The 12,211-nt window shown below is 40.3% G+C and overlaps 1 protein-coding gene across 1 annotated transcript in view; it reads left to right on the forward strand.

Moving 5' to 3' along the window:
- The window catches only part of Cpo (carboxypeptidase O), a 76,153-nt gene that overhangs the window by 51,180 nt on the left and 12,762 nt on the right, over window positions 1-12,211 (forward strand). Inside the window, 1 exon segment of the mRNA XM_036173003.1 lies at window positions 256-592. Coding sequence (XP_036028896.1) covers window positions 256-592 — 337 coding nt within the window.

Consider the following 12,211-nt stretch of genomic DNA (forward strand, 5'->3'; position numbering starts at 1 on the left):
CTTGCCTTGCAATTTGAGGCTGCCTCATTTTTTTTTTTTTTAAATCTGTTGAGAAACTTTAAGTCTCTGCTATGTTCCAGGCACAGGGAAAAGCAAGGCGCCAAATACAATACAGGCTGTTTACCCAGGACAGAGGGGTCCTGATCAGGGACAATGCCTTCATTTTACAAAAACCCCTTTATTCCCTGGAATGGCTATGGAACCCCACCTTTCAAAGCCTGATTTCTCCATTTCCCTCCTGTTCTTCATTTACAGATGCTACATCAGGATCCTCAAAAGACTGGGCTAGAGACATTGGGGTCCCCTCCACATACACATTTGAGCAGAGGTACAATGGGACCCAGGGTTTTTGTTTTTGTTTTTGTTTTTTCCTGCCTGAAGCTCTGATCCAGCCCACCTGTGAGGAGACCATGGAAGCTATGCTCATACCCCTTGATAGTGTGTGTGAGAGATGACTCACCCACAGTGCCAGGGAGGCGACAACCACAATCTTGGCACTGACCACGGTGTACTTCTTCCACAGCTCTCCCCCAAGTGCCTCCTGCCTTGGTCTGCTTAGTCTCAGTGATGGGAATGCGGTTGAGGTGAAGGTGTATGTTGTTGTACAGAAACCAAACCATGAAATTAAAAATACTCTCTATCCTAATAAAGGGTCATGTTAGCATTTTAAACATTTGTTTTGCTGGTAATTAATTTTTATTGCTCTAGAAGAATATTGTACTACTTAGCTATTACAAGTACAAAGCTATAAACTAAGCCCTTTTAAAATTCAGTGGTGCATGCACCTGGATACCAGTGAGAAAATTCTGCTGATCTGGTGGTGCTCACTGATGCATCTGAGCTAAGTGGCAGGCAGCTGGTTGATCAGGCTCAGTCTGAACTTGGATGAGGGGCCATATTCATACTCCCTATTTCTTTCTTTCTTTCTTTCTTTTTTTTCCAGCAGGTTTGGCCTGACCTGCAGGAGGGGGATCAAGCCCCAGCCTACAGATACTATTCAAACCTCTGACTACATCACACTTGTTAACATCCTCTTCGTGGTGGCTAGATTTTTATGTTAACTAGACACATGGTAGGGTCATCTGAGAAGATGGAATCTTAATCAAGAAAATGTCTCCGTACGATTGGCCTGTAGGCAAGTCTGTAGGGCATTTTCTTGACTGATGACTGAGGGGGATGGCCCAGCACATTGTGAGCAGTGCTGTCCTGGGGCAGGCGGTCCTATAGAGGTATATAATACATATGTAAGCTAGGAAAAGCAAGACAGTCAACAGCATTCCTCTATGCTCTCTGCTCCAGCTCTTGCCTCCAGACCTGCCCTGAGTTCCTGCTCTGACTTCCTTCAGTGATGGACTGTGACATGGAAGTATGAGGGAAATAAGCCTTTTCCTCCCCAAGTGGCTTCTGCTCATGTGCTTTATCACAGCAATAGAAAGCTAACCATGACACCATTGAATGGAGGAAGACATTACTTGTCTGAGTAAGAGTCAGCAGGTGGGGCCAATTCCAATGTGAGGCATGCTGAAAAACTGGCGTCTTCACTGAAAGCACGCTACTTGGTGCTAAGTGTCACAGCACTGGGCTTCACTGTTTAGCTTTGGAGGTGAGACAGCTCAGCAGGGACACACGTTCAGCTCCGAGTTTTACGATTCTGTGTGTTGTGCAAAAGAATCCCACTGTGCTTGGAATCTAATTAGAAACCAGCTGACCAGGGTCTGTGTTCTACTTATTATTTTGAATTTATGATCCCAATATTCACTAAGGAAAGGAAGTACAAATAAGTTCCTCGAGCCTGGTTTTAGTCATTACCATCTTAATGCTTTAGAAATCTGCTTGTGCCTTTGATCCTTTTTATTCATGGGTTAGTAGCAGCATCTAGAAAATAAGTTATATAATTTGTCTATAGAGTTGCTTCTGGATTTAAATAGTTATCTAATTGTTCTGATTATTATTATTATTATTATTATTATTATTATTATTATTATATCTCCTAGGTATGTTTTGAATGGCTAGGTGTTCACAATGGTGGCTAAGATAGACGTGGTCCACACGCATTTGGATTTCATATTACAGTGAGTGAGATCCAAACAGTAGCCATGAGTAATTGGAATGGACACACTGTCTCATCATCCAGGGCAAATCCCAGCTTAGTGGAAGCAATACAGCAAGAACACAAAGAAATAAACTAAATGTTCCACGTGCTATGAAGAAACAGAGTGGAGAGCTAAAAGGGCCAGCTTGTATGTTTGAGGCTATCTAGGTACTGAACTGCCCTGGCTCATCTATTAAATTTCAAGTGCTCACCAAGCAGCCTCCAGGACTGTTCGCTATGTATCGCCGAGTGACACCTTGAAATGGTGCTAAGCATTTGACGGGCTTTGAACAAATAAATGCAGCTGTGACAGGCTGACAGGATGTCCCCCGTGTTTAGTCACCCGTTCCAAATGTCCTTGTTGGCCACAGTCACAATCCACTTCCTGGTTGTAACGCCTTTGTTGCCCTTCTTTGTCCCCTTTATTTCTTCATGTTTTCCTAGTGTGTGGCTGATAAGGGTCAGAAAGGAAATGTCAGGGGCAATGGCGTTGCATGAATCAAGGAGCGGAGATTTACATAAAAATGCCAACTCCACAATGGCGACATTGTTGCGGGGGGGGGGGGGGGGGGGGGGGTGAACCAGTTAGTTTTCATCAATGGTCAGCCTAGAAAAGAAGGAAGCTGATGTGACCCACTACATTCAAGAGGCAAGCAGGCAGCCATGCTTAGAATCTCAGGTCATTGCCTGAGATGTAGCCCATGTGTTAGTTCCCAGGTTTTTAAAAATAAAATGATTTGGATGCCTGCACACTATAGGATCCCTTGTCTAGAAAATTGATATGGTGTCTAAGAGGGAAGCTCAGGGACCATGGCCTGTTTTTCGACTCTCCCTGCAGCTTTTCACTTCTTGTGAAAGGATCCTAAAGGATAAGGTTGGAGAGATGGTGGAAGGTTTTTCTTAAGGATGTTTTCAGACTCCTGGTTCTAAATGATCATTGAGAGATCTATACAATAGTTCAATGCCTATAATCTATAATCTTGAGAATAGCCTGTACTATGTCATTATTATTATTATTATTATTATTATTATTATTATTATTATTATTTTGATGCTGGGATTTGATTTTGACCCTACTTTAAAGTTAAATTATTGTGTTATTTCATGGGTGTTAGAGGCCATGAAATTCCTGGATCAAAGTCAAGGCCATTTTTTTTTTCTCACAGTACATTCATGAACATGGACACGGGTATATTTACATCCATGTCTTGCACTCTAGTCTGAATGGGAGGGTGCAGTCAAGCCCAATGTCATATACAGAGAAATTTGCTATGGGATAGACACACTAAGCTTGGGTACAAGCAGCCAGTGAGTCTCACAGGTACTTCCTCATGGCACTAGCCAATGAGTTACTTGCTTGCTGCAGACAGACAGCTGACCTGGTAAGGAGTGGTCTTCCCAGCATTCTTAGCATCATCAACAGGATGTCAGAGAAAAGGAGGGTCAGTAAAGGATTGTCGCCCAAGAGACTTCATGCAGCAGATGGAATCACAGGAAATTGCTGCTTTCGAAGGTTTTAAAAACCTGAGCATTGATAATTGAATACAGTTCAACTTGATGTCATGTCCATGCTAATAAAACAATTTCCTTAATGACTTTTCTTCTCTCTTTCTAGGATGTTTGACTGTACCACATTTCCTGTTTCCATTTCTTCCCACCAAACTTTCAGGAAGAAAGGTTCACATTTTTGGATTAGAGAATTTTTGAAGTAATTGGTATTATGTGACAATAATAACCACATACACAGTTTTCTGCTCTCCTGTAATTGAGATTGTGTAGTATTTTCTTACTATTCTGAAGAGGGAATTTTATTTCTAAGGATTAATTCATTTAAAATAATGTATAGGAATCTTTAGTTATGGATGTGTTCATCCACATCTTGTCAACATGTTCCTTTCTGGGAGAATCCCTCCTCCCAACAAGGATTTTATTTTGTTTCCTTCTTTCTTTTATTATTCTTTTTCTAACCCCATAATGTTCCCTTTTCATCCTTCCTCCTCTCCCTCTCAGAGTATCCTCAACAATTTCCCTCCTGCTTTCATGGTTTTTTTTTTTTTTGGTTTTTGGTTTTTTTTAATGGCCCACTGAGTTTAGTTAGGATTGCTTGCATGAGCATGAGCAGGCTGGTTATTTACTGAAGCATGGGCAACTTATCAGCAGCTACACTACTAAAGAAAAATGATACCTTCTCCCAGCAACTGGTAACCACTAATAGTTCCCCAGGGGACACCACAAGCCCTTCCTCTACACATGATTAAATAGGCCCAGTCTTGTGCAGGTAACCACAGTTCTGGTGAGTTCATGAGTGAAATAGCATGGCGTATCTAGAAGCCATTGTTTGTGGCACTTTTCTGTCCTCCGGCTCTTACGTTCTTTCTGCTTCCTCTTCCACAATGTTCACTGAGCCTTGGAAGGAGTGATATAGATGTAACATTTAGGGCTGAACACTATGAATGACTTATTCTCAGCACAGTGACCAATTATTAGTGTTTACATTAACCACTGCCCACTGTAAAAAAGAAGCTTCTTTGACCAAGTCCAGGAACAGCACTAATCTATGGATACAAACACATTATCATTTAACAAATGAACAACTCAGCACTCTATAAACTAAGATCAATACTATTGGTCCATGGACCTTGGGGTACATGACCTCTCCAGTCACAAGTTTTTGACTAGGTTTACAATATCAGATATAAGTTCCCTCCCATGGAGTGAGCCTTAAATTCAGTCCTATAGTGGGCTGGTTAACCCCCTAATAGTCATAACACTATTGTACCAGTGCGTCCATTGGCTTGAAAGGTTGATATTGTATTTTCAGAGATTAGAGCTGTGTAAGACTGTATATGACCTCTTCCCCAGCATCTGACATAGTTCTGGCACCATGGGAGCTAGAACATAGCCTTCCAGCTCAGTTCTAGCCAGACCCCTCTATTTCCTAAAACCAAGTGTGTGATGGCTTGAGCAGATGGGTCTTACCATCTACTTGTGGTGGGCAACCATGACACTCACCTTGTTGAAAGGGAACTCTGGGACCTCTATGACCAACAATTCCTAGTGAAGTGTCTCCTATCCATCACTGGGAGTTTTGTTCAGCAATCTGTGGCTTCAGGCAGGCCATCACCTACCCATTTAGGATACCTTCATTTAAACTTTAAAAAAATATATAATTTAAAATAGAGTCACCAAATAATAAGTTTCTGTATGACATTTTTTTGAGTATCCTTAGTTTTGACTAAGCTTACTCCACCCCTTCCTCTCGTCTACTCTTCCACCCCAATCCCCTTAAACCTTTCTATCGTTAATATTTCCCCTCGACTTTCATGTACATATGTTCTACTATGTCCCCACTTAAGGCTTCTTTTTTCCTTTCTTCCCCTAGTAGTTCCTTCCTAAGCTTCCTGGCTATAGGAATTCCAAGTTAAACATACTAATCTAAGAATTTGAAGCTAGGATCTGCATATGAAAGACAACATGTTGTTTTCGGCTTTCTGGGCACATTACTTCACTCAGTATAATGTTCTCCAATTCCATCCATTTTCTCACAAATATCGTGATTTTATTTGTCTTTGCAGCTAAATAAAATTCCACTGTGTATACATACTACAATCTCATTATCCATTCATTGGTTGGTGATATCTAGGCTGGTTCCATGTCTTCCATATTGTCAGTAAAGCAAGACTGACTGGGTGTGCAAATATCTCTCTGCAGTGGTTTAGAGTGTTTGGTTATATGCCAGGAATGGGATTGATGGGTCATACGAAAATTCTATTTTTCCTTTTTAAGAAGCCTCTATATTGATTTTGACGATGGCTGTCCCAGTTTAGACTCCCACCAACAGTGAATATGGGGTCCCTTTTCCTCACCAGCATTTGTTGTCATTTGTTTCCTTGATGACAACCATTGGGACAATGATAAACATGAAGTCTCAAAGCAGTTATAATTGGCCTCGATAGCTAAAGGTGTTAAGACTTAAAATATGTACCCATTTCTGTTGTTTCTCTTGGGGAACTCTGTCTAGCATCATAGCCCATTGGTTTTCACGTTGGTTGTTAGTCTTTTACTTCTCTGTGTGTGCTATCTAGTAACCCTCTGTCAGATGAGTAGCTCCTGAAAGTTTTTTTTTTTTTCTCCCATTAATCAGGTGGCCTCTACACCCAACACCTTTCTTCGTAACACAGAAGCTTTTTCATTTTATAAGTTCCCATTTGTCAATTGTTGATCTCCTTTCCTGCTGACTGGAATCTTATTCAGAAACTCTGCACCCATGCTTATATCTTGATATGTACTACTTAAAACCCTTTTCTCTAGAGTTTCAGGTCTTGTGTGTTGAGGTCTCTGGTCCATTTGCAGTTGATTTCTGTTCAGGGTGGGAAATAAGGATCTAGTTTCATCCCTCCACAGGTAGGTTCGGAGCACCATTGTTGAGGACACTATCTTTTCTCAGGTGTGTACTTTTGGTCTCTTCATCAACAATCTGGTGTCTGCAGTTGTGTGGAGTTTTATCTGGATCCTCAATTCTAACACATTTATTTATCTATCTGATTTTGTGACAGTGCCATTCTGTTTTAATTATTATGGCTCTGTAACATAACTTGAAATTAGGTCTTCAGTGCGTCTAACATTACTCTCTTTGCTCAGGATCACTTTGACTTGGCGGTGTCTTTTGTGTTTCCACATTAATTCTAAATTTTTTTTTTTAAATTTCTTTGAAGTTTTGCTGTAATCATGTTGACTCTGTAGATAGTATTGTAAAGACAGCCATTTTTATAAGATTGAATCTTGTGTCCGTGGGTATTTGGAAGTCTTTCATTGTCTAGTGTCTGCCTTAATCTCTTCAGTGCTTTCCTGTTTTCATTGTAAAGGGCCTTCAGTTCCCCAGTTAAGTTTAATCCAAAGAACTTTTTCCTTTTTTAGACTACTATGAATGGGATTGTGGCCCTGATTTCCTTCTCAGTATATTTGCCACTGGTATACAGAAAAGCTACTGATTTTCATCTGTTAATTTTGTGTCCTACCACTGTTCTAAATGTGTTTATCAGCTCTAAGGAATTTTCTGGTGGAGTCTTTAGGGTCTCTTATGTATAGAATCATGTCATCTGCACGTAGGGCTATGTTGACTACTTTGCTTTCTGTTTGTATTAATTTTCTATCCTTCTCTTGTCTCAGTGTTCTAGCTACAACTTCCACCTCTACATTGGATGAAAAGTGAGCACTTTCATCTTGTTACTGAACTTAGTAGGAAGGTCTTGAATTTTTCTCCATTTAGCGTGGTGTTGGTTATAGGTTTGTCATATGTATCTTTTATTATGTTGAATTATGTTCCTCTATTTCTAATTTCTTCAGGACTTTAATCATAAAGGCACAATAAATTTTTTCAATTGTCCTTTATGTGTCTATTGAGATACTTATGTGATTTCTGTCACTATATCTATTCAAGCAACATATTACATTTACTGATTTATGCCAACCTTTCATTTGGTATCAAATCAAATTGGTCATGGTGTATGGTCTTTGTAATTTTTTTTTTAAATTCAGTTTGCTAATTTTTTGTTGAGAATTATGGCATCCATGGATATCAAGAAAATCAGTCTATAGTTTTCTTTTGTTTCTTTTTATTTACAGCATGGGATGAGTTCTCATTTATTTTTGTTTTCAGAGTTTTGCTGGCTTCATAGACTGACTTTGGTAGTAGTAGTGGCTAGTTTTATGTCAACTTGACACAAGGTAGTATCATCAGTTAGAAGGGAGCCTCAATTGAAAAAAATGCCTCCATAAGATCAGCCTGTAGGCAATCCTGTAGGGCATTTTCTTAATTAGTGATTGATGGGGAAGAGCCCAGCCCATTGTAGTGGTGCAATCCCTGGGCTGTTAGTTCCGGGTTCTATAAGAAAGCAGGCTGAGCAAGCCATGAGGAGCAATCCGGTAAGCAGTATCCCTCCATGTTCTCTGCCTCATCTCCTGCCTCCAGGTTCCTGACCTGTTTAAATTTCTGTCCTGACTTCCTCCACCGATGAACAGTGATATGGAAGTGTAAGCCAAAGAAACCTTTTCTTTCTCAACTTGCTTTTTTGTCAGGGTGTTTTTAATGACAGCAATTAAAAACCCTAACTGATACAGTAGTGTTTTGTTGTTGTTTTTTCCAGAACAGTTTGAGAAGAATTTGTGTTTGATCTCCCTTAAAAGTCTGATAGTATCCAGTAATGAACCCCTCTGTCCTCAGTTTGCGTGGGGACCCCTTTAATCACCTCTTAGACACTGCTGCTTAGTCCGTGTCTAAGTCGCTTGTAGCCCCTTGATTTAATTTTCATAGGCCATATGTATTGAGAAGTTTATCTATTTTCTCCAGGTTTTCCACCTTTTTTTTCAGAGCTGAGGACCAAACCTAGGGCCTTGTGCTTGTTAGGCAAGCGCTCTGCCACTGAGCTAAATCCCCAACCCTTCCACCTTTTTTGGAAAAGAAAATTTCAAAGTATTCTGAGTGATTTTCTGGATTTCTTCAGAATCTGTTGTAACAACTTCTCTTACATCACTAAGTTTTAATTTTAATTTGAGTCTTCCTCTTGGGTAGGTTGCCTAGGAATTTATCAATCTTGCTTATCTTTTCTTTGTTTAATTGGTTCTATGTGTAATTCTTTGTTTTTTTTTTGTTTGTTTGTTTGTTTTTTGTTTTGTTTTGTTTTGTTTTGTTTTAGCTGAGGACCTAACCCGGGACCTTGTGCTTCTTAGGCAAGCGCTCTACCACTGAGCTAACTCCCCACCCCTGTGTTATTCTTTCAGTCTTTGTTTCCTTAGCATCTGCCCTGAGTGTTACAATTCTTTTGCCAAGTACTGCATTTGGAGCTGGCTTTTTCTTGTTTTCCTCGAGACGCATCATGAGACACTTACTTGTGGTCTCTCTGATTTTTAAGTTGAAGCTCCTGCAGCTGTTAACCCTCCTCTTTGAACTGCATTAGCTGTATGCCAAAGGCTCTCGGAAGCTGTGCTGCCATTCTCATGTGATACTAGGAATACTTCAAAGTTTCCTCCTCGGTATCTTAAATGACTCACTATTCACACAGAAGTGTTCTGTTGAGTCTCCGAGTATCTGTGCAGTTTCTATCATTTCTCTTTGGGATTCCCAGGTTTATTCTGCTAGGATCTGACAAGGTGCAACTATTTCAATTGTTTTGTGGCCTAGTGATCAAGTTTACAGAAGGTTCCATGCATCACTGAAGAGAATGTGTAGTCAAACCTTCCATACTTATCTGTTAAGTCTAATTGAGCTCTGGTTTCTTTGCTGAATTCTAGCTTAGGAGACCCTTCTAAAGACACCAGTGGGGACCTGGGGAGATGGCCCAGGCAACAAAGTACTTGCCATGCAAAGACCTGAGTTCAGATTCCCCAGCACCCCCATGAAAAGAATTTGGTGTGGCCATACATGTCTGTAATACTAACACTAGAGGGCCAGAGACAAATGGATTCTTGGAACTCACTGGTTCAGCTAGGCTATATTCAGTGAGAGATCATACTTAAAAAAAAATAAGGTGGAGAGCAATTGAGGAAGACATCTGCCATTGACCTGACTTCAGTATATACCTGTGCATATGTGGATGTGCACCTATGTAGCACGAATCTCTAAAGGATCTTATTAATAAATTCAAACCAGAGCTAGGTATTGTGCTGAACTCTAAAAGATCAGAGAAGAAGAACAAGCCACAGCTACCTCACCTCACCAATTCCTCAGCTGATCCTGTTTCCTCAGACCGAGCCTCTGAGTACTTATCCAGAATCAATCTCAGCTGAACTGCTGCTAAAAGCCTAAAAGCTTAACCAGGCTCTGGTTCCTGGTCTTCATGCCTTATATTCCTTTCTGCTTTCTGCCATCACTCCCTGGGATTAAAGGCTCACTTCCTGGAATTAAAGACCTGAGTCACCATGCCTGGCTATTTCCAGTGTGGCATTAAACTCACAGAGATCTGGATGGATCTCTGTCTTCCAAGTGATAGAATTAAAGGCATGTGTGCCATCATTTTCTGGCCTCTTTACCACCACACACCTACACATATTTGCATACACTCTCATGAACATCCTTATGCCACAAATCATACGCTACATAAATAAATGAAAAATAAGTCAATAAATAAAGATGAGTGAGGGGCATTCAAGTCTCCCATCATCATATATCAGGTCCACTCTGACCTTTTATGTCGTTTAGTGTTTGTTTTGTAAAATTGGAAGTGCCAACTCCAGGCAGGAATCTACATACCTCTGCAGGCTCTGGAGATCACCAACATACTTGACAAGGGGCAGGGATTAACCTGGAAAAATAAACTAAAGTCAAATAGTTGTAAAAGAAAGGGGAGTGCAAAGAGTTAAATGTTATACCCTGCACACACAAACCAAGGAAGAGATGAGCTGAGCTGACACCAGAAGTGTTATCCAAAGAGATTGAATGTGGCACCTATCTGAAATGGAGATGTGGGAAAAGAGGAGTCCATGCCACTAGGAAAACTGTGCTGTTATAAGGCCAAGAGAGGCCAGGCAGTGGTGGCACATGCTTTTAATCCCAGCACTCAGGAGGCAGAGGCAGGCAGATCTCTATGAGTTTGAGGCCAGCCCGGAAAAGCACCAAAACTACAGAGAAACCCTGTCTCGAAAAGACAAAAAAAAAAAAAAAAAAAAAAAAAAGCAAGACCAAGAGAGCTCTGTTCCATCTCTACCTGGGAAGATGTGAAAATACTTAAACTTGACCTCTAAATGCACAGAAGCCAAAGGAAAGCAATAAGTAAACATGAGGAGCCATTCTGTTTGAGACAGGAAGTAGTTGTCCAGTTGAAGTGCCCATTGAGATCCAGTGTTGGCTTTCTTTTAGAGAGCAGGTGATTTCTAATCAGTCATAAGTGATTTTCATTTCAACCCCATATTCCAAATTTTATTCAATATGGAGACTTGGCAAAAAAAAAAAAAACCCTTAAAAACTTTTACATCTCCAGTCACCACCAGCTTCCTCTTGCATACACGCTAATTTACCCTATGACATTTACTTTATAATTAGCTTTGCAAGTCTATCACTTTAAAGGTTGACTATTTTCTTTAAGGCTGTTACTTAAAAGATTTGTTTAGTAGAGAATTCTCATTTGAAATAAATTTTTACCTTGAAGCATAGTATGTAAGTCAGAGAACACAGATGTCCTGTCTGATTTGGGGTGAAGGCTTGATGGTGAGTCTGGAGTGACTCCCTGCTTTCCTAATTTTTCTGCAGTCCTGGAGAATTTACACTCGATCATAATGTGGTTCATGGACTGATAGCACTGGTCTTAGTGTACAGTGAGCTGGATTCTTAAGCATTAGTTTTCTAAAAAAGAAAAAAAAAAAGATTGCTAGGTAATTTGATGCACTTGATAATGTAGATAGCCTCAGTGGTTTTCAGAGAATATAAATGACCTGGAAAACTTGTTAAAACGCCGATTCTTGGCTACATCAATAGGTCAGTGGTGAAGTCTGAGATTTCATGTGTTTGATAGGGATGCTGATGTTTGTGGTCCTTAGACACCTATGCATCAAGTAGTAGCAAGAAACTGGAGCAATGAATTTCCAACATTCCAGGCATCAGAATCATCTGGAAGGTGTGTTCAATGTGCTATGCCCCATTTCAGTGGATGGAACCTGAGAATCTGTATTGCTAACAAGTTCCTGAGTGAGGCCAATACAATTTCCTCAGAGAATGTGGTATTAGAACTGGAGAAACTGGCTCATAATTAGGATAAAGCTGCCACTAGGTGTACAAGGGAACATTTATGTATTATTTGTGTATTCGAGGAAAATGGGATAAAAGGCAAGAAGAAAAGTCTCTTATCTCAAAATCTAGTCCAAAGCAAAGCAAAGCAAAACAGCACAATGATGATAAATACTCAAATGGAGACCACATGCAAGGGACAGATAGGAGCTGTTGACTTGCTTCAGGTGGGCTGGATAGGCAGGAGATAGAGAGGGAGTCTCCTGATTGTGTTAAAACTTCAGCAGAATTTGAAGGTGGTCTGACTGCCAAAATGACCTATGACCCGTGCAAGAATCCATAGTTTGGGGTTCTGTTAATAGCCATGGGCTCTCAATGTAATCACAATTATTTTGTAATGT

The sequence above is a fragment of the Onychomys torridus genome, chromosome 23 (assembly GCF_903995425.1).
Source record: "Onychomys torridus chromosome 23, mOncTor1.1, whole genome shotgun sequence".
Taxonomy (NCBI): Eukaryota; Metazoa; Chordata; class Mammalia; order Rodentia; family Cricetidae; genus Onychomys; species Onychomys torridus.